This window comes from Sinocyclocheilus anshuiensis, unplaced genomic scaffold (genome assembly GCF_001515605.1).
Source record: "Sinocyclocheilus anshuiensis isolate Anshui unplaced genomic scaffold, SAMN03320099.WGS_v1.1 scaffold188, whole genome shotgun sequence".
In the NCBI taxonomy this organism is placed as follows: Eukaryota; Metazoa; Chordata; class Actinopteri; order Cypriniformes; family Cyprinidae; genus Sinocyclocheilus; species Sinocyclocheilus anshuiensis.
Window position 1 is genome coordinate 1,296,645 of NW_015555768.1, and position 23,668 is coordinate 1,320,312.

General features: G+C 33.9%; 1 protein-coding gene across 1 annotated transcript in view; it reads left to right on the forward strand.

Annotated features, from left to right (window-relative positions):
- The window catches only part of LOC107674338 (B-cell receptor-associated protein 31-like), a 25,204-nt gene extending 2,737 nt beyond the window's left edge, over positions 1–22,467 (forward strand). The window contains exons 3-8 of the mRNA XM_016468285.1: positions 2,009–2,109; positions 2,994–3,138; positions 8,114–8,249; positions 17,911–18,040; positions 20,607–20,707; positions 21,872–22,467. Of these exons, the coding sequence (XP_016323771.1) occupies positions 2,009–2,109; positions 2,994–3,138; positions 8,114–8,249; positions 17,911–18,040; positions 20,607–20,707; positions 21,872–21,910 (652 nt within the window). The 3' untranslated portion in view covers positions 21,911–22,467. The remainder of the gene's footprint in view (positions 1–2,008; positions 2,110–2,993; positions 3,139–8,113; positions 8,250–17,910; positions 18,041–20,606; positions 20,708–21,871) is intronic.
- Positions 22,468–23,668: the final 1,201 nt, after the last annotated feature.

The window sequence follows — 23,668 nt, forward strand, 5'->3', positions numbered from 1 at the left end:
CAACAAAAATAATTCCAAACAAAGCCACAGCGCTGTTTTGCGTCTCTGAGCAACATGACGGTGTTTCGTTCCGAATGAGTCAACTGTTTAAATGATTCGGTTCATTCGCAATGACTCGCTTAACAGTGACTTACTGCCACCTACTGGCGGTTTTAATTTCACATTTAAAGTATCTTATTGTCTGCTGACATGAAAAGTTCACTGTATATCATAGTAATAAATACCATTTATTACAGCATTGATATTTTGTTTTCTTTTTAATTTATAAACATTAAATATTACATATATGTATGTAATAAAATGTGTATTTCCATTACAGGTTTAGGTCTTAAATTTCATATAAGGTTGTATTAAAAAGGTCTTAAAAAGTCTTAAATTTAACTTGGTCAAGTCTGCAGAAACCCTGTGAAACTTAACTCGCCTTCAGGCCATCCAAGATGTAGATGAGTTTGTTTCTTCATGGAAACAGATTTAGAGAAATTTAGCATTACAACCCTTGCTCACCAGTGGATCCTCTGCAGTGAATGGGTGCCGTCAGAATGAGAGTAAAACAAGTAATCCACATGAGTCCATCAATTAACATCTTGTGAAGTGAAAAGTATGTTTGTAAGAGACAAATTCGTCATGATGTTTTTAACTTTTAAACCTACGACCATAATCCATAATAATGCTTCGTCCAGTGGAAAAAGTCCATCACCTGTTGTTCTCTCACATTAAAATACAGCGACATATTTGTTTAGAACTGCATTGGACTGTTTTCACTTGTCAACAGTGCTTGATCTGTGCGTATTTCTCTCCTGATTCAGGTGAGACAACCTTTTCACTGTAGAAAGCAATATGTATAGAGGACTCTGTTGTTTCTTACAAACACACATCTTTTCGCTTCATAAGACTTTAACTGATGGACTTGTGGATTATTGTGATGAAATATCACCTGTTTGGTAAATTTGCTGTATTTTTCAAATCTGTTCCAATTAAGGAACAAACTCATCTACATCTTGGATGGCCTGAAGGTGAGTAAATTTACAACAAATTTTCATTTTTGGGTGAACTATTCATTTAAGTTAAAGGTCCACAGTAATCTTAATAATCTCTGATAGTCATCATGTTTTAAAAACATTTAATTCTCTCACACCAGTTTACTTCAACCTCTTTCCAGGAAAGATTCCAGAATGTTGCCAGTACTAAAATCTGTCCAGTTGTGGCTAAATATTGTTGCTGTGTTAAAGCCCTAAAACATGAATCTCACACACATTTAGCTGAGTTGGATATTTTGATTCCAGCATTACCAGGATAATTAAATTCTGTTCAATGCTTTTATTCCACGAACAGATTTTGAATAGGAGTCTTGTGAGAGAGTCATTTCTTAATTTGAGAGCATTCACATGACCTTCAAGTCATTTTAAAGGTTGCAAGGTTGGGACACTTTGAATCACAAAGAAGCACTCTGAGAATTGGTGTGTTTGCACAGACTCCTCAAAACACAAACCAAAACAAGTATGCATCTCAAAGACACCTGTATGTGCTCCTTTTTTGGTGTGTAGGAGAAATTAGGGCTGTGCAATTAATCGCATGCGATTGTCATGCATCTCGTCAGTAAAGCCGGTTCCGTGATTAGTAGTAAATCTCCATCACCTGCTTTCAGATGGAGCGGCATTTACTACACAGAGCCGTAGATCACTGACAAGCTACGCAATATAGCATTCATAATCGAATGCGATTCATCTGCGATTATGAAAGCGATATTGCCTAGCTTGTCAGTGATCTACGGCTCTGTGTAGTAAATGCCGCTCCATCTGAAAGCAGGTGATGGAGATTTACTACTAATCACGGAACCGGCTTTACTGACGAGATGCGCTTGACAATCGCATGCGATTAATTGCACAGCCCTAGGAGAAATGTAAACCGTAATGATGTTCTTTGGACTTTTTGAGAAAGATTTGTGTTATCTTATGTTTTATTTTGCCCTCTGTTAATTAAGATGTTATCTGTCTTGTTGCCTTTGTAGATGGAGCAAATTTTTCAAGTCTAGACTGGTCACTGTCATCACGACGTATGGAAACACTGCCTTCATCGTCATCATTTGCATTCTTGTCTTTCTGCTCGTAGGTGAGCTTGAAAACACCTCACTGCATTGTTCTCATTAAGCAGTCTTGTTCATTCTTAGGTTTCTGCATAAATCTACATACACCATCACATGGCAATTAAGTCATTATGAAGTTAAAGAGGATGTATCATTATTAAAAGTTGCAAAAGCAGGTCATTCAGAACTGATTGCTGTGTTGATGACTGCCTATATTTACATATCAGTGCTTTAGTATTCAGCAATTTGGCAGGGTTATTCATTTTTTATATGAAAAAGATAGTTAGTCATGACAGATCATTAACATATACTACTGTTCAAAAATTTGGGCACAGAAAATTCAGATTGACATCACAGGAATAAATTACATTTTTAAATATATTAAAATAGAAAGCAATTATTAAATATTATTATACAGTTAATAAAATATTATTAGCATTATTAAAGTGTAATAATGTTTCACAAAATTACAGTTTTTTTTTTAATCTGTATTTTTTGATCAGATAAATGTAGCCTTGGTGAGTATAAGAAGCTTATTTCAAAAACATTAATAAAATCTTACTGAACCATATGTCCTACTGACAGTAGTGTATAAAGCTCTAAAGATTTAAAACAAAATTTGAACTGTTTTTGTTGCAAGACAGATTGTTACATTCTGCGTTTCTTCAGGGAAAAATAAAATGCTTTAAAAGTGTAGAGTATGACCTTTTTAAGGTCAAAAGAAAGAAATTAAACTAATTATATTATGTGTTAAGTTTGGGAATTTGTGGGAATGACTGTATGCAATAATTAAATCTGCAATAATTAAAGTAAAAACAAATTTAACTGTTTATGCCCTTGTATTTTGCATTGATTGAACTAGATTTATGAATGAACATTTTTGAACATTTTTTTATTTCTGCCTCTACAGATGCATTTAGAGAAATAAGAAAATATAGTTTGACAGAGAAAGTGGATCTGAGCAACAACCCCGTGGCCATTGAGCACATCCACATGAAGCTCTTCAGAGCCCAGAGGAACGAATACATCGCCGGCTTCGCTCTGCTCCTGTGTTTGTGAGTGTTTTTTCCCCATGACTCTCTCATTTTCTATGCCAGTGTTTCCCAACCTTTTTTTAGTCGCGGCACCCTTTGGAAATTTTAACAAACTTGTGGCACCCTACAAAATTAATTTTGTCACAATATTTGAATTTCTAACTTCGATATGATAATTTGAAAAGTATAGATATTCGGTACAACAGGGAAGAACTGCAGAATATAATGTCATACAGATATTTTTAATATTATTAAAAAATTTTGTCCATCAATGGTGGCAATCAGTAGGCTAATTTCTAATGAAGAGACCAATTTATATGACAGATTTTAATGTAGGCTTTTATACATATGTAAACATTATTTAATTACCATTATAACTAGCTATCATTGGCGACATCAGAAATGGATATTATATAATAGATGCTTTTTTGAACATTTTACCAATTTAAAAATATAAAAAAATGATTTTTTACACGGCACCCCTGCTCTTGACAGACGGCACCTCGGTTGGGAAACACTGTTCTATGCCACTTTCTCCCGCAGGTCTTTCTCGTTTCTGTATTTTGCCCACCTCAACATGTCTCTCTTCGGCACTGGTTTTCTGAACACGATCAGTTGCACGGTCTAAATGTTGTTTTGGTTGATGGCTCCCAGCAGATTTCCTGGACCAAGCTTGTAAACAGAACTTCACCCGGACTCTCATAAGAGGGTCTTTGGGTTCGACACGTTCAATCCCTGAGGAGTGTATTTATAAGACAATGCACAAGTTGTTTCATTGTAACCCTGTGTTATATTGCAGTACCCACTAAAATTACCAGCCAACTGGCAAATAACATATTTACTCACAAAGATGTTTTCATACTCTCATTAAGGGCTTGCCGTGTGTACATTTAGTACCCTTGGTGTACAAAACTACAGGTTGTTTTTACTAGGTTTTGTCCTCAACTTCTGTCACTGTAGCCTATTACAGCCCAGTGCCGCAGACCTCATCCGTCAATCAAATCAGACCCTCCGCCCACTCAAGGATATTCAGGACAGATAGGTTGTTTGTGTCATAACAAAAGATGTTCCGTTAGAATTGTTATCAGTGATGTTTAGTTAAAATATTATCAAATTTATTGATATGATAAATGATATTACAGCGTGTACTGTTCATGTTATGATAAGGATGATAAGGGGACCTACAAAAGGTGAAATGGCTAACATTTTTGGCACTTCTAGCATATGACAATAAGTAATCTAGACTTTACTCATACATTTTTAAAAATGTGCATGTTTGATAGCAAAAGTATATAGAAGCCTCATGAGACGTTTATTTTGAAATGTGATCCACAACTAAGTGATAGGTAATAGAGTGATGCAGTCTTGCAAACTATTCTTACTTTATTGCTTGTAGATTTTTAATAAAGACTGAATAGCATGAAAAATCCATTTGGGTTTTTGTCGAGGGAACCGGGTTGTATGGAATAGTTAGACCCTTTTATTTTGTTAAAATGTTTAATTAAATACTTTGTGCATTTAAATGCATCTTTTTTACTCCTTTTATTTTTAAAGATGAAAAGCCCATAAAATGCTACCGAAACAAGTTATATCTAAAATTAGTTTTGTGACATGAGCTGTTTTTGCTCAATGCAAAATGTCAGTCATAGTGGCTATTGAGGGAGCCAAGGTGATATAAAATCATACAAATGAATTTTTTGAATATTATTTTGTATGTTTTCTGAAATTTTGGTAGTTCAAAAGTCAAAATGGTTAAATGCACCAAAAATCATTATTTAAAGCTGTAGTTCCTCTACTTAACCCTGGGCCAGCTTTATTTATTTTTCCACACTGAAAGTGAAAATACATGAATGTTCTCTATACATAAATTACTTGCTTGTCATGCCAATTAGCTTCCTGATTTCTCTAGCACAGATTTATCTTGCATCCCCACCTTATTGGAGACAGTGTCTTTATTTATAGTCATGAAGGTGAATGAGTTGTGTACGTGTGGGGCAGACAGAGAGCAGAATATGTTGCTATATTACAGTAGACATGGAAAGAATCTTATGTTAAGCCGGTTGGGGGTCCCCCACACTGTTTCCATTCACAAACCTCATCCACGGGTACTTAACTTCCCGCATCCTGATTGGCCGGTTTGTTGTGCTCTATACGTAACATTAGAGAGTCTCCCAGATCTGCATCGTTTTCCCATACAGGGGTTTCACCATATTTTCTCTGAATGGCAGGTTATTTATATCCTGCTGCATGACTATTACATCCATTAGTGATACTACTTCCCTTGACTGCCGGGCTTGAGTGTCGTTTTCATAATCATGCGGACAGCTGCAGGACATGTGCTCAAGCAACTGGTGATGGCATTATATTTAGCCTGTGTTCATGGCGTTCTCGCTGGCCAAAAGGCCATGACTTCTGTTACAAAATGGACCTCCTCCACCTTGCCAGCAAATGCACAGATGCCACAAAGGTGACTGAAGTGGCGCATGGCGGCGTGACATGTGCTTCAGGCATGTTAGGATGCAGTAGCTGTGTGGATGATGGTTTAAGGGCTGTTCAGTGGTTAATGCAAGAGAATGGCAAACATTACAAAAATAACTTGTTTTTAGAGAATATATATTAAATCTATTAAATTAAATATTAAGTCTATTTGTCTTAGTCCACTGGCGCCTGACAAATTTTAGTTAGATTTATGCTTAAAATAAGACAAAAATTGTTAGTGGGGTAAGAGAAATACATGAAATTAAGGAGATATTCTCTGATCTCTTCTAAGTAAATGAATCTTTTATGGATGTTTGGAACTTTTTTTTCTCTTTTATTTTTGACATTTTATACACATGCATCTGGTATTATAATTTTTCTTCCTTTTTCTTCTCTGGCTTTATTGATTCTGATATTATGTACATTTAACCAGTCATCATCATCATCTGAAAAGCTGTAATAATCTAACCTTAAATACGATCAAGTATTCATGACACACTTTTTTTATTGCAAAATAATCTCATGTATTTTTTAATCTCATAGAGTATATCAAGAAGGGTGAAGCCCATTAAGTATTGTATCATTATTTTCATGGCAATAAAAATGTGTTTCTTTGTTTAAAATATATATTTTTTTTAATGTGAAGTATTTATGCATGATTTTGAACAGGACATTTTGTTGCAGTGAAAATATTACATTTTTTAATTATTGTTTTGTTTGTATTTGTCTATACTGTATAAGCACTTGCACCAACTAAAAAATAAAAAAATGGCAAATTTAAAAATCACGAGAGGTTAAAGTGAATCTACTGTAGATCAACTCAGATCACCTTGTTAAGTCATACAGAGCATTTGACCAAAATGTGGGCTTCTCTTGCATTTATGCAAGTTGTGGCTGTCCTTGGTTAAACCCATCTGCATTTTGGTCACAACAGCCTTTTTCAAAACCTTGAACCCTTTTACACGTGTGGGCACTGATATGAAGGCGATGCATGCTGCATTCGAGCACACGGTTCAGATGTCATCAGCCTGTGCTTCTCAGCTCATCTGGCTCTATGAAATTGTAGAAGAGTGACGGTATTAAATGAGGAGAATAGCCAAAAGCTATACACTGGCTTTAGGCTGGCAAAAACCATGTGATATTTGCCTATTGTCGAGCAGTAGTTACTCATTTGTTTATGCTGATTTTGTTGTGGTGATTAATGCACATCTGTGTTTCCTAGAAGTGTTATGCATGCTTCTGGAGATCCCCAAAAAAAAGTTTAAAAATGCAGAAAATGTACTGTAATATTGTGAAATATTATTACAATTTAAAATAATCATTGATTTATTGTCAGTGTAGGAAACAATACTTTTTTCAGGATTCTTTGATGAATAAAAAGTTAAAAAGAACAGCATGTATTTAAAATAGAATTTTATTGTAACAATATACACTACCGTTCAGAAGTTTGGGGTTAGTCATTTATTTATTTATTTTTTAAAGAAATTAATACTTTTATTCAGCAAGGATGTGTTAAATAGATAAAACGAGATAGTAAAGACTTACATTGTTAGAAAAGATTTCTATTTTTCATAAATGCTGTTCTTTTTAACTTTATTCATCAAAGAATCCTGAAAAAAGTATTGCAGGTTCAAAAAAATATTACATAAACAGCACAAATGTTTCCAACATTGATGATAAATCAGCATATTAGAATAATTTCTGAAGGATCATGTGACACTGAAGACTGGAGTAATGATGCTGAAAATTCAGCGTTGGATCACAGAAATAAATTATATTTTAAAGTATATTAAAATAGATTATTTTCTAAATCGATTATATCAATTATAATAACATTTCACAATATTACTGTTTTTTTCTGTATTTTTAAGCAAATAAATGCAGCCATGATGAGCATAAGAGACTTCTTTAAAAAATATAAAAAATATCACTGATCCTAAACAACTTTTGAATTATATGATTCATCATAAATTAATTATGGTAAATTCTACATAAACAATTTTTATTAAGAATTTAGTGTAGAATGTTTAAGAAATTGTAAAATAAGTGTTATAGAATGTTTAATATTTAATGCATTTGTTTGTTTAATAACATCATAAAGTAGTACTGGTAGATTTGCTACAGTATGTGGTCAAAAGGGACCCTAAATCTGTGTATGATATTCTGTACTCTAGATATGGGCCATATCTGGTATGTTTTCCCCCACTTGTTTTATTGTCTGGAAGGTGAAAATTGCAGAAAAGTAACAGCACATGTCTCCTCATCAAGCCACACGATTTGAGGAATCATTGATGTCTGGAGCAGAAACGTGTAGGACGAGTTACGTAATGAAGTTCAGTTTTTAGATTTAAGGGTTTGTTCAAATAATAGTAATAGAGATTGTTGCCTTTTCAAGCACCAATAATTATGCCAAAATCTGTGTCAGTACAATGCAGAATTGCAACATAGGCTGCTGTGGTGAGCTGTAATGATCAGATACACACTGACTGTTTAGTAAATGTTGTTTTTTCCCCTCCAGGCTGTTGAGACGTCTGGCCACTCTGCTGTCTCAGCAGGCTACACTGATGGCCTCTAATGAAGCCTTTAAAAAGCAGGCAGAGGGAGCAAATGATGCTGCGAAGAAGTACATGGAGGAAAATGAGAAACTGCAGGAGGTGAGAGAGTTGTGCATGAAACTGCCAGTCTAATAGTAAAGCCTTTTCATGACCCTAAAGGCTTTCAAGGTGCGGTTACCTTTACCTGGTACCTGGTTAATGACCAGTGGTGTAACTACGGGACGTGTGGGTGGGACAGTTGCACAGGGCAGGGACTGTGATGAATATGCTGTATTAAGAAACTGTTCAACCAAAAATTAATATTCTGTCATTGTTTGCTCACCCTCATGTGATTGTAAATGTCTATGACCAACACAAAAGAAGAAGTTGGTAAGCTGCTCTATAGTGACCTAATTCAAAAAAATAAATGATGGTGTTGGAAAGACATGAGAATGACTAAATGATGACAGAATAGTAATTTTGAGATTATTTATTCTTGAATTATTGCTAACATGTTTGTGATTTAGTTGTGATCCCACATTCACTTCATTAGTAATGCTTTAACATCACATGTTCTCATGAGTCATTCTGGTTTGATAAATGTTCATCATTTCTCAGTCCTCAGAGAAACACTGTCCATCAATATCACAGTGCTGCAGACTTTGCACTTTACCACTTGAGGGCAGAGGTTCACATTATATCTACAAATGGGTTTAGAATTGACAGACTATGTGGAAGTGTCCAAAAGTAACACTTGACACTCACGTACTGTTAGATGCCAGTAAAATTACTTGAAATGTTGAGTTACTGGCCATTTGCTTAGTGACCCTTTTTTTGTGGTAAGAAATATAAATGGCTAGAAAATGCCAACACTTTTGTTCCTTATGACCCAAAATGAAATATGTTACTATTTAAATTTTTTTTTGATTAGGCTTTTATATTTGGGGTTGTCAAGACTTTTTAATTTTTAAAAATATTTTTTTAAAACAAGTCTCTAATGCTCACCAAGGCTGCATTTATTTGATCAAAAATACAGTAAAACCAGTAATATTGTGAAATATTACTATTTAAAATAATTACTTTCCATACACAAGAAAAAAAAATTATTAATGTTGAAAACAGTGTAAAATTTAGTGTGTCCATGATGAATAAAACTATTCAAAGTATTCAAAATAAATAAATAAATAAAATACATAAAAAGTAACCAGAAACATTTGAACAGTAGTATATGTATATGTACATATTTATGAGTTTTTATAAAAATATTTTAAAATTAATACATTTCTATTTGGTATGCATTTATTTGATGAAAAATATGTCAAAACAGTAATATTATGAAATGTTATTACAATTTAAAATAATTACTTTCCATACTCAAGAAATAATAAACGATATTTTATTTTACTATTAATGTTGAAAATTGTCAAATTTAGTGTCCACGATGAATAAAAGTATTCAAAGAAAAAAAATCCTGACCCCAAACATTTGAACGGTAGTTACCTACATGTGTACATATTTATGATGAGAATAGTTTTTATAAAAATATTTTAAAAAATTAATACATTTCTAGTAATTTTTATAAAAATGAGTAGGAATATATTTAGGAAATTGGGAATATAAACAGGAAAATATTTTGACTGTTCTAGTTGTTATACTATTACATATCAAGAAGACATTGTTGATAGCATCTTTAAGTAGGACAGGTAACCCAAATATTGAGGTTGGGTTTAGTGGTTGATAATTGAAACTTTATAGGTGGTGATGAGCTTTCATCATTGTGCTCTTGAGACACTGAAACACATTTGCGTTCAGTGGACTTCCAGGGAAATTCAATGGAATTGCCAACCACTTTGTATAATTAACATCTGTTAAATAACTGACATTATAAACAATGTAGAGCGGAGCTACAGTTCAATAGAACAGTTCCATGTTGACAGGCCTTTTTAAATGCAGTGAAAGGAGAAAGTACCGAGTGCTAGTTTGTGCCCTTATAGTAGAATACATATGATGACACTCCGATGACTCGCGTCTGCTTGTGGCAGCCTTGACATCATCAAACTCATTTATGGCTGTGTGTCAATGATTAGTTATTATTACAGCACTGTATTTATATTTCTCAAGCATTCTGGTTAGGGTTTGTTCTAAACTTCTGACCCCGAGTATTAAACTTCTGCTGGTAGTTCAGACTGAATTGGTTAACAAACAGACTCATTTCAAGCATTGTTTGATAGATAATTTGAGTCTTGTTTGTTCTGTTGTTAGTTTGTAAGCATTACACTTATAAATAGATTTAAGTTTGAAAATTTTCCAGTGGCCTTCATGGCATGTTCAACACAGTGTTATTATTGTTTGGATTTTTTAAAATTTAATTATTATTTTTGTTTAATTTCTAGTTTACTTTTTCAGCTTAGTTTTTTATATATAATCTTTTTTTTTTTCTGTTTTTTTTTTTTTTACTTTCTGTTAATTTAGTTTTTATTTTATTTTAAGTTTTAAAGTTTTAGGGCTTCCAAAGTAGTGCACTAAATAGTATCATTTTACTAGCATTGCATTTTTTTCAGCACAGAGTCTAGGTATTATGGCATTTTTATGTTTAATGCAAATAAGCATTATTAGTGGTATTTATATACTATTATAATATTATTAATATTTTGAATTAGCTTTTATTTATATCATTCCAAATTTATTTTTTAGTCTTAAGTTTTAGTAATTTTTTTATGTGCTTTTGTCATTTTTATTAGTTTTTGCTTTTTTCCATATAGCTTTAATTTGTTTTAATTTTAGTAATTTTAGTACTTTAACTTCAAATTTATTTCAGTTAGTTTGCCATGGCACCATTTCTAATTTTATTTTGTCTTTTTTTTCTTGTAGTATTTATTAATATTTTTCTTAATATTAAGATATTCTATTTTGTAATATTTTAATATTTGCATAACAAATTGCAATTGGTCCTCTGTTTTACATTTATTGACACTGAATTGTCATTGATCTGGTGTTCCTTGCATATATATTTAGCTGCTTTTACACTTAACCATGTCTATGCCTATTGATTCTTGTAGTCAAGAAAAAAAAGGCATGCACTGACTCTTATGACAGTTGCGAAACGTCTCACATATTGTATGACATTTGCAAACACTGTTATTTCCTTGCACGTCTAATTAGTTAATAAAAGCCCTGCAAACGGCTATCACATGCTGTGTTATTGTCTTTAGCAGTTGTAGTTTGTTAGTATGTAGATGCCTGAGTGTGGGGAATGCTGGGATAGATCAGCACTGCGTGGCTCAATTACAGTGCTGACGTGCAGTAAGCCACCACATTGATCTTTGCATGCTGTCACCCCATGCAGAAGCATGGCACACGTGGGTTATCACACACACACACACACACCGCCATAATTCACGTCTGTCAAATGTTGTAACCACAGAGGGAGCCATAAACAAGAGCACAAGCCGTACTGAGTGACAGATGGTGGAATATTTCAATTTAGTAAATTAAGTTTTACTCTGGCATAATGAGGCCTGTAAATCTCCCGCTCTGTTCTTGAAGCGTCTGTACAGGACGAGTGTCCTTTGACTGGGTGAGATGACCTGACCGGCATTTGTGATTGTTTTGCTGCAGTTATTATTGATAGACTTGAGTGCATAATCCATGTATAGATGCTAACGGGGCTGTACTGTGAGGGGACGAGGCAAGAACGGCACATGACCCCTTAAAGGGCCTGTATTGATCTCTCATCTCTGTTGATCGTTCTCCATCATTGGTCCCCAAGCAGTTATTGGAGCGCTCTCACAATTCAATGTGAATAAGATCATGAATTTTGCACGGTTCTGCTTCATAAAATCTAGTTCTATTGCAGCTATTAGTTATGTGAAATAGTTTTTTAATAATTCATAATGCAATTAGCTAAGACTGATCCTTTGGTATTTAAGCACTGATAGTTTTTGTGAGGGCTTGATGGTTGGAATGGGTCGTTTTCCATTCTTTGAGCATTTTACGTTTTAGCAAGTCCACTTATATTGTTAAACAAGTTATATATTGTTAGTTCATTTTTACCATTTTCACCCTTTCTGTGGGAATTTAGCAGGCTGTTATTGCTACTTGTACCATTAAGGCTTTACTGTATAGATAAATGATCTTTTGTTATGACTGGCGAATCTCCCTGTATCGTAATGTAGGCGGTCATGTGGTTGTGACGTCATTAATGTGCCAATTTTGCACAATGTTTTTGCTGATTTGTTCCCATAAATGATCTGGATGAACTCGAGAGGGAAATTTGCATTGTGAATGTTACAATATGTCTGCATAGGGCATTTATTTATTTATATATTGGTTTATTTCTTTATTAATAAATAAATGTATTAATAATAATAAATAAATTAATAGTAATAATAATAATTATTATTATTATTGTTCTTGTTACAGGGCTCTATGCTTACTTTTCTTTTTAGGAGCACTTGTGCTCCTAATTTAAAAAATTTAAGAGCACAGTCAAAAACTTCAGGAACACCTTCTGATCAATAACAAAAATTAGCCTTCCCATTACGAGGTGATATTTGACTCCTTAGTTATTTACAGTGGTATTTTTTTTTTACTTTTGTAATGCCATTTTTCCAACTTTATTTAAAGTATGTAATCTTTTGTCAAATTTGTTTATAAGCTTTTTTACATTTCTAATTAAAACAATAGAAGAAGAACAAGTTACCAATCAAATGAAATCATTATTAACAAAATGTATTTGCACTACAGAGGTGGCACAGAAGAACACAAAAGTGGCTTGTAGGTATATTTACAGATGTTTAATGAGGCTCAGAGGTGGCATGAGTGCCACTAAATTCTTAAATGTATGTTGAGAGTAATGTTTTAAATATAAGATTTTGAATACAGAAACATTAAATGATTTAAATAACTGAAATGATACTTTAAAGGGGTCCTATTATGCTCTTTTACAAAGTCTAGATTTAGTTTTGGGGTGTACTAGAACACCCCAAAAAACACATTATTTTTCACATATTTTACATTATTACAACACCTCTCTCCCCAGTCTGGCATGAACGGCTTGAATAGTTCCTGTATCAAATGAAGGCCCGCCTTCTGAAATATGAAATGTGCTGTGATTGGTTAGCTGGGCCAGTGTGTGTTGTGATTGGCTCCACTCGGTGCCTGGTCGGGAAATGTCATGCCCCTTACCATAGCCGCCTGCTGCAAGCTTCAGTGTAAATATTGTGTCAAAATCAAATCAATTTGAGCACAATTTAAACCCGGATGATTGTAACCACTCTAAGTTCGTCTGCCTTGGGAAAGCTAGCGTGTCTCCGACATAGTGATAACACTCGTTGCCTTTTCTAGTGCAGCTCAACCAGGTCTCGTCCCATTCGTCGGTATTTGTGATATCACAAATCCCGGAAAATATGCGTTGTATAACGAGTCCAAACGAGTCGTTCGTTGTAGTTTTTGAAAAGTGATTTCTGTTAAATAAAATATCTCCTTTTGAAGTGGACTTTGAGCTTTGTAACTTTGCAGATCTTTTTTTATGCTCAAACAGCAACATTACAGACTAACTAAAGTTGAAAAAGTGAAAAAGCATAATAGGACCCCTTTAAAAATGAAACTAAAACTGCCAGTAGGTGGTGACAAGTCACTGATTTTATCACTGAATCATCCACTCAATTGATTCATTCAAACAGCTGATTCATTCAGGAACGAAGCAAGTGACTGTTTTATGAATGGGTAATTGAATCATTCAGTACGTTTACATGGACAGCAATACTCTGATTTTAATACGATTAAGACAATACTCTGATTAAGAATCTACCATGTAAACAAATTTTTGATTAATTTAATCCGGCTAAAGTCATAATCGAAGTAAACACTAATTGAATTAAGACATGTGGAGTATTCCTATTTTAGTCACATTATTGAAGTGCAGTAAATGGCTTCAATAACATCGTCGTCTTTGCATTTATAGTATGACAAATAATTAACTGCACTTGAAGCTTTCAGTAAATAAAAAATTAAACACCCAAAACTGTATATGGCATCATAATGAAGACGAACTATATGTTTGTTTGTGAAATTCTGGAGGGGACGTCGGATGGCGTCGCGTGGTGACGTAATGACGTGTGCCATTAATCAATCTATGTACTATAACATGTAAAACGGGAACATGAAAGGAATATTCTAAAAGCAACTCATGTAAACACCTTAATCGTAATATTGTCTTATTCAGAATAAGGTAAATAATCAGATTACTGATGTCCATGTAAATGTAGTCATTGATTCACTAGATTTGTTTAAAAACGCATGTTCATTCATAAATGAAACACCACTGTGTTTGCTTGGAGATGTGCAGCGGCTCAGCTGTAACTTTGTTTGAAACTATTTTCATTGACGAAATAGAGCAAAATCAGGCAATAGTGTTATAGTCAGACAATGAAAGTCACTTAATATTAACTTCTTGTTTATTGAACTGTTGTATTAAATCAATACCACATTTACTCCTTTAATAATTATTAAAATCGGTCACTCTCCTTATAGCGATCTGTGGGCGCACAGAAAATGAGAGCGCGCGAGTGAGTTTTACACCCTGTCTACACTTTGTCATAATGAGAGGATTCGTGAGCTTACATAATTCAGCACTGAACAAAACGCCAGTGTTTTGAGCAGTGAGTGTATTCTGATTAATATTGTGTTCAAGGAATAAACAGAAATCTGTGATCCATTACTCAACGCTGCAAAAACTCATTGTAAGTAGAAACCTTTGATGCTCCCCTGAGCGCAAACACACATATGCTGATCGGGTCTGTAGCACTGGTGCTCCTAAATATTTTTTCATACGCAGTAGTTTTCAGTCGCAAATGCAAATGAAATGGCCGCACTGTAGAGCCCTTCGGTATTATTATTATTATTAAATATAAATGTATTCATAATAACTGTTACATCAGCAACAATAATAATAACAGGAAAATAAAATTTATTGATGTTGTTTTAAGTGTGATGAATGTTACTGTATTAATAAATTTGTATTGTTTTATTGGACTTTTATCCGACACACATATATATATATATATATAAATGATTCTGGGGTGCAAGGCACAGTACTTTCTATTTTGGTCTGTTATCAACTAAAAGTAGATGAAAGCTTCTATAACATACAGCTATAGAAATATGACTGGTCAAAGAGGGATAAATTGAATCATTTGGGAATACTTGAGCAATTTATGTTTTAGATAAAAAAATATTAAATTAAATAAATTAGTTATTTAAAAAAATTGTGTTGCACTGTGCCATTTCAAAGTTTTAATTTACTGCATATTATTCACATTTTCCTAAATATTTTAACCAGGGAAGGGATTCATATTCAGAATACATACTGATGCAGTTAATTTTATTATTATTATTATTTTTTTAGAAATATAAGTAAACGTAGGTTTACAAAAATATTCTACAGGACTGTAGAAATTAAGACTTTATTACTGCCTGTTCCAACTATCAAGGTTACAGAGAAATATGAAATGTTCTGTTCAGCTTTATTTAATTTTAATTTAATTATGATTATCAGTTATATATTTAATTTATATTAATTTTTATATAATTTATTATGAAAGCAGCATTTCACTGTGCCAGCTTGTCAAAGAAATTTGCATCTTTCATTCACAGGAAGCTGCATATGATTTACCCTGGTTTCTAAATTAAAAGTATGAGGACATGACAAAAATTATGCAGTTTCCTAGATTTAAGGGGCGACACCGCTTGCATCATCTTCACTCTCCTCTTTTAATATATCTGCAGGAAACATCATCCAAAACATCTGACCCAGATCTAGTTGTTCCCCGAGGCCAGAAAACATCTTTCCTTTGTTTGACAAGAACTAAAACACTCCCCTGTGTTTGTTCCCTTGTACAGGTGACTTTGAAAAGGCTCTTTTAAAAATGTCTGTGTGCCTTGGGCCACGTACCTTGAGCAGTTTAGCATGAAAATATTCACTCGGTCAGGTTTTAACGATTTGTGGAACTCCTTTCACGTATGAGAAACTTTCATGACCCTTGACAGCTTTACCACAATATTCCTCATGCGGTTATGTGTTCATTTGTAAGCAGAAGAAGAGTACAGAATGTCTGTGAGCACACTGTTGAGTTAGCGCTGACTGCTACTGAAGTTTCAGACAGTTATTGTTCAGTAATGACCCCATGAAATCCAAATTTCACTTTTGTTGTGTTTAGTAAAAGTACTAGATTTCCAGTTAAATTTTAGCTGATATGTGCATTTAACATTTCCACTCTTTCTCTTCTGGGAAAACCAAATATTCATGATATCTTGGTCTCAGGACTTGCAGTACACATGTGGTGCTTTATCCCACAATGCATGACCTTTTTTTCAACGGATTTCCAGTAAACCGGAAGTAATATTGCTGTGATTTTCCTTTTTTCCGTACTTTTTTATGCGATTATAATAGGATGCTATTTGCTAAATTAAACATGCTACATGATGAGGTCATGTGGCATTTGCATACTGCATACTTAAATATATTTAAATAAAAATAGTAGGCTACATTAAGTGTTCAGCATGCAGTAAGCTGCACACCAGTGTTATTTCATCATACTATTATAGTTTTTATTAATTTATTATTTTGAATCAGTTTTTTATATATTTTCCATTTTCGTTTTAATTTTAGTTAATTAAAGATTTAGTATTTTTATTTTGCGTTTATTGGACATTGTAATTTAATATATGTCTATAGTTTTTATTCATTTTTATTTGTTTTAGTTTTTTTAGTGCACCAAGTTAACATTTTCTCATTTTCAGTTGATTTATCGACTAGCTGAAATAAAATGTTTTTTTTTTTATTTCAGTTTGTTTATTTTATTTCTTGTAACAACAATGTTATTTTTTTATTTTTTGTTTTAGTTTGTTAACTATACTAACCCTGCATTACACTAGTATTAGAGTCCAAACGTAACTACTAACTCCAAATAAACTAAGGAATAAAAAAAATTAAATAAAAATCTCTAGAAACCATTGTTCACCATTTAGCATATAGATAAGCAGCTTTTGAATAGCTGAATCATAAAATGAGTTTTGTATTGAACTGCATATGTTGTTTGGGTTGATCATACCATTTATTCTGTAGTGTTCTTGTATTTAGTGAGTCTACAGGCTAAAATCATCTTTCTGGAGAATGTTTTATGTTTGTATGAGGAGTGGGCCAGTCAGATGTGAACGGCTACTGTTGATGGTTACTCACTAACTGGATCTTCTAAGCTGGTTACACAGATGGAGAACATTGATAAACCTAATTTTAACATCATTGCAATCCCTGGAAAATAGAGCACTTGTTTTTTTCCCTGTAACTTATTATGTTAATGAATGACCTGTGAAATTGTAAAGAGAGTCCTTACAGGACAGTGGTTTAGGTTTTCGGTGAAATGTTTTGCAAGTTTTCTAGCTACATCCCTGTCCTTATATTTAGCTAAAAACATCCTTCCAAGTAACTGTTTGCAGCCCATTTCACCTCTGAAACAATGAACTGGATATATTTGAAAAAGCAGAATGGAACTTGATTTTAAGGATTGGGAATTGATTGAGTCAAGAATAAATTGTGCACAGTAACATGTATAACAAAATTAAACCAGTTTGAACATGACTCTGTTAACACATGAAGTGATTTATCAGATATTTTACACCCTCTCATTATCCTCTGGGAACTCAGAGCAACACTTTTTGAGAAATAGCTGATTATCCCATGATATGACTAACAAAAAGATGACTAACTGTTTTTCATCAGAAACTGCGGGAAGCGGGTGTTGAAGTGCCTGAAGTGGGTGAGAAGGCCAAGGGTGGCGTGGAGGAGGATAAGAAAAATCTGACAGAAGAGGTCAGGAAACTGAAGGATGAACTCGACGCAACTAAGAAAGGTACTAAATGACTCTGAATCACTCCGCTAATGTGTGCACGTCTATGGTTGCACAGTCTCTTGGTGAACATTAATGGTCGAAAGACTATTAAACAAATGATAAATAAATATAGTAAAATGTATTATATAGTTATATAGTAAAATGCTAAGTATACTACAAATACATTTACATATTGATGCACTTAATAAATATACCCTGAAGTTGTACTTTTGGTATACTAAACTGGTATAAAGTGTGCTAAATTGGAACAACTAATTTTGTCCTTAATGCACTTCAATTGTGCAGTAGTGCTGAAGTCCAACTAAAGATGTACTGAAGTATGTTTGATTGTGCTAAAGTGAAACTATTGCAAGTATACTTCACGTACACTTTATATAACTTGCATTTAAAGACTGATATTATTCAAAGATCATACAATCCTCATCAATAGTGACATTAAAACATATTTTAGGCTTAATATTAAGAAATAGCAGTAGTACTCCAAATAAAGTTTAATTATGTTTATATATATATATATATATATATATATATATATATAACTATCTATGTTAATAGATTTGAACTATACTTAGAATGAAATAAATGTATTTTAAATATAGTACTTTTTCACTTGGGAAGTTTATTAGTATTAATGTAATTATTTGATTGGATCATGCAAAATGGCATATTATTGGTTTAATATTTTTCCCTGCAATATGCAATTGGAAGTGTCAACAGAAAAGTCATTTCAGAGGTAGTGAAAGCCATATTTTGATCAAAGATTATTAGAACTAACACTTTTTCTTTAGAATAATATTAACAATAATACATTAATGAATTGGCCACACAATAAAACCAGGAGCATTTACTGGAACATTTACCGTTCAAAAGTTTGGGGTCAGAACGTCTCTTCTGATCACCAGGGCTCCATTTATTTGCATATACAGTAAATGCAGTAATATTGTCAAATATTATTATGATTTAAAATAACTGTTTTCTATTTGAATATATTTAATATTTTAAAATGTAAAATGTAATTTGTATAAATAAAAAAAAAATCATAAACAAATCATAATTTTCAGCATCATTTTTTGTGTCACATGATCCTTCAGAAATCAATGCTGCTTAGTATTTAGGGCTCCATTTATTTACATATACAGTAAATGCAGTAATATTGTCAAATATTATTATGATTTAAAATAACTTTTCTATTTGAATATATTTAATATTTTAAAATGTAAAATGTAATTTGTATAAATAAAAAAAAAATCATAAACAAATCATAATTTTCAGCATCATTTTTTGTGTCACATGATCCTTCAGAAATCAATGCTGCTTAGTATTTTTGTGGAAACTGTGATACATTTTTTTTCAGGATTCTTTGATGAATAGAAAGTTTAAAAGCATTTATTTGCTTTTAAACTTCAACAGCATTCAGTTTAATGCGTTCTTGCTTCATTATTTAATGTTGTCAGACATGGATTCAGAGTACATAAAAAAAAACTTCGGTCCCTTTGATGACCCTACAGTGAGCAACACAAGATGACCTCAGCAGAACTAGACTTCTTACAAAAGAATAAGCTTAGTAAGATCGATTCCCATGCCTCCTTTCACATGTTTACTGTATAGTATATATAGACAGTGCTAAAGAGTTCATGACCCTTTGATGACCCCCAAACTGAGGTCTCCATTGGGTCATCTTGTACCAAAGCACATTTTAAGGGTAGTGCAGAAAACAGCAAGTGAGCTTGCATGCAGCTATTGTTTTATTAATAGTTTTCAGATCAACCTGCCATTTAAATGTCATTGTAAATAAAATGAATAGTGTTATACACTTAGTTTCAACAGTTTGGGTTCAGTAAGATTTTAATTTTTTTAACAAATTGATACTTTTATTAATCAAGCATGCACTAAATTGAATAAAAAGTGACCGTAAAGTCTTTTACATTGTACAAATAATTCTATTTCAAATAAATGCTGTTTTTTTTTTTACTTTTTCGATTTATCAAAGAATCCTGATAAATGCTTTTATCACAGTTTCCACAAGAATATTTAGCAGCACAACTGTTTTCAACATTGATAATAATAAATGTTTCTTGAGCAACAAATCATTATATCAGAATGATTTCTGAAGGATCATGTGACACTGAAGACTGGAGTAATTATGCTGAAAATTCAGCTTTGACATCACAGGAATAAATTACTTTTTAAAATACATTGGAATAGAAAGCAGTTATTTTAAATTGTAATAATATTTCACAATATAACTGTTTTTACTGTATTGTAGATCAAATAAATAAGAGACTTCTTAAAAAAACATGAAAAAAGGAACTTAGCAACTCCCCAAAAAATCTTTTGATTGGTAGTATATGTCAATCACATGGTCTCTTCTGGTCTAAGTGAGCAGTATTTGGACAGAATAAGCCACAAAGTGAACCAGAGATTCCACTGAAAGTCAAAACGCACTGTGGCACTGTGATGATACTGTAACCTGGTGAATTTGTAGACCTACAGAAAAGGTCATTTAGATCTCGTGACTCCTGTATTTCTAGGACTTATTGTTTGCACTGTTTGTTTGTGTGTGCAGCTCTTCAGAAGTCAGACAGCGATGTGAAGGCCATGAAGAAGCAGGCTGAGAACCTCACAATGGAGTACGACCGTCTGCTGGAGGAACACGGCAGACTGCAGGTCAGCTCATGCGTGTGTCACACCGCTAACATCTTTCCTTGACCCTAGTGAGCTGCCTCGCTGTCTGCAAATAACTGAAGTGACCTGATAAAAGATGAATGATTTCAGTAGCATCTGAAGTATTTGAGTTTAGATGTGGCGAGTCTCTGGTTAAACATTTATTCTATTTCTTATGCTAAGCCTCGTATGCATAAGTACCAATCGAGTTGAAGTCTTATTCAATGCAGCAAATCCATTCTTTTCAATTAACCATTTCACTGGTTAGCTTACGTCTTCACTCAAAAGTGTACATAGAAGTTCTAGCATGCCATTTTACTTTAATTTAAATGTATTTGTGTAAGCATGCAGGATTTTTTTTTTGATTAATTTGATATGTTGGTAAATTTGATTATGTATTATTCTTTTGTTTTATTTAAAGTGTTTAATTGTTCTTTTAAATATATTTTATATCAAATTTACTTTGCAACAGTTCAAATTATGTTTACTCTTAAAAGAAATCAGCTCACAATATTGAAACTCATGTGGCTGATGATACTAGAAGAGATTGCCGCACTCTCTCCCTGTTCACTTTTTTCTGTACTTTTATTACCCTGAGGTCTGTGCACCTGTCAGTCGTCGTCCTCTGGAAGCATGAACGTTATGACTGGTAGTCTTCTCAAGTGTGTGTAAGTGAGAGAGAGGGTGGGAGTCAGATAGACAGGCTTCTCTTGTTTACATATAAATAAGCAGCTCATAAGAGACCGTGACTCATTGCATGTTACACGCTCAGCACACAGCAACAAGGTGCTTTCTGCTTTCATGCACATCACAGCGCTGTGAAGCCCATTCTGTCATCCCATACAGTTTTATATATACAGTGTATAAAGCAGGGGTGCCCAAACTCGTGGAGGGCCGGTGTCCTGAAGAGTTTTGCTCCAACCCCAATTAAACACACCTGAACCAGCTAATCAAGCTCTTATAGGCATACTAGAAACTTGAAGGCAGGTGTGTTGAGGCAAGTTGGAGCTAAACTCTGCAGGACACCGGCCCTTCAGGACCAAGTTTGGGCACCCCTGGTATAAAGCATGCAGGACACAGCTAAGACTTCCCGAAGTCATGTCAGCCACCCAAAATCACTCGCCAAATCAGTTGGTGACGTTCTTTCTGCTCTGTCTCTGAACGCAGGCCAAATGTGACGCTCAACAGGACAAGAAGTCAGACTGAACGAAAACCATCATGCACCTGCTCTCTTTCCTGCATCCTCATTGGCTGATAGCAGCTCAGCTGGGCAGCGCATCACTTCTCTGGCTGTGGAAGAACAGGGTTCCGTTCTTCATTCATGCGCTTTCACGTGATTCATTAAATCCTCTGTAGGGTTTTCACACACTGTAAAATGTTTTCTTTCCATTTTTGTTGAGAACATTTGGTGTTTAAATTTTATTTCAAATGTTTTGGTTATAAAATATCAGAATGAGTATTAACATTTCTTGATGTGTCAGTTTAGGGAGCCTAACCCATGAAACACAAGCAGAGTGAATTTCTGTGGACAAATCATTCTTACTTAAAGGAGTAGTTCACCCAAAAATGAAAATTTGATGAAAATTGACTCATCGGGCTATCCAAGACTAGTTTGTTTCTTCATCAGAACATATTTGAAGTAAGTTTGATATTAAAAACGCATCACACATCTTGCAAACAAGCATTACATGTCACAAGATGCTAATTGATGGACTGGAGTGGTGTGGATTACTTGTGGTTTATTGTGATGTTTTTATCAGACTCTCATTCTGACGGCACCCATTCACTGCAGAGGAACCACTGATGAGCAAGTGAGGGAGAGTACATTTTCAGAAGTTTTTTTTATTTTGGGTGACCTATTCTTTTATATAGCCACATTGAATTGAATGCATCAATTTACCTAAGTGTGATTTTAAAAACCATTTACACCGATTCATTCAGCTTTTGATTCATAAATGAGTCCCTTTGTTTATAAGGAAGGATCAAGAAAAACTTATAATTGAAAAACAATATGGTAATTGTTGGGTTTCAATTTTTTTTAATTAACTGCTTTAATTTTCTTGCCTCATGGGAGAAACCTTCAGTCTTTCCTTATGAAAATGGAGATTTGGTTGCAGTACAGATGCATGTCTTGGTTAATTTTAGATGTTTGATTTACAGGGTACACGACACTACACCCAGTAAGCACTTAAGAAAGAAAATCCCTCCAGTTTACGATCGACAAGCCTCGTTTGTTAGTTTTACTGTCCCACGTCATGCTATATGAAGATATTTTTGTTTTATGTTGTCGTCTTGGGTGTGGGATAGCTCACTTTTTTTCAGGGCTATTGTAGAGCAGAGCGAGTAAACCGCTTCTTTCCAGTCCTGTCTGGTTTGAGGCCACTGAGTTGGTATAATCTGATATGAGCTCGGCAGGGCTGTTACAGTGGGTAAGAATGCTGCTTTGGCAGGAACAGTAAAGCATCCACAGCTGATATTGTGTTTCAAAACACAGCGCACTGTATCTCTCGTCCTCTAGGTATTGAAATGATATTAAATGTCGCATTTGAGGGCCACGTGTTAGTTTTGAATTTACCACGCAGATAATATTTAACATCACTAAAGGTCACCGGGTTGAACTCCGTTCACTTGCTATTTATTACTCTTGCTGTTTTACAGTTTAAGCGCCCTGGGTATTTCCACTGCTTGTCTGGAATGTGTAAATAAATATCTTTGCAATCTTGCGGCAGTGCAACCTGAACAAGAATCAACCGGAATGACATCATATCCGTGTTGAAATAGGGATCTGTGGGAATAACGTTAGCGCTGTTTTGGGCTCCTAGGGGAAAGGGCATCGGGATCACTGGCACTATGTGGGATAATTCATAGTCAAGGCCTCCTGGACGGTTACCATTCATGAGAATGTGAGGAATGACATCTGCTACCATGACTCTAGTTTACTATTTCATGCGCTCAACGATTGGT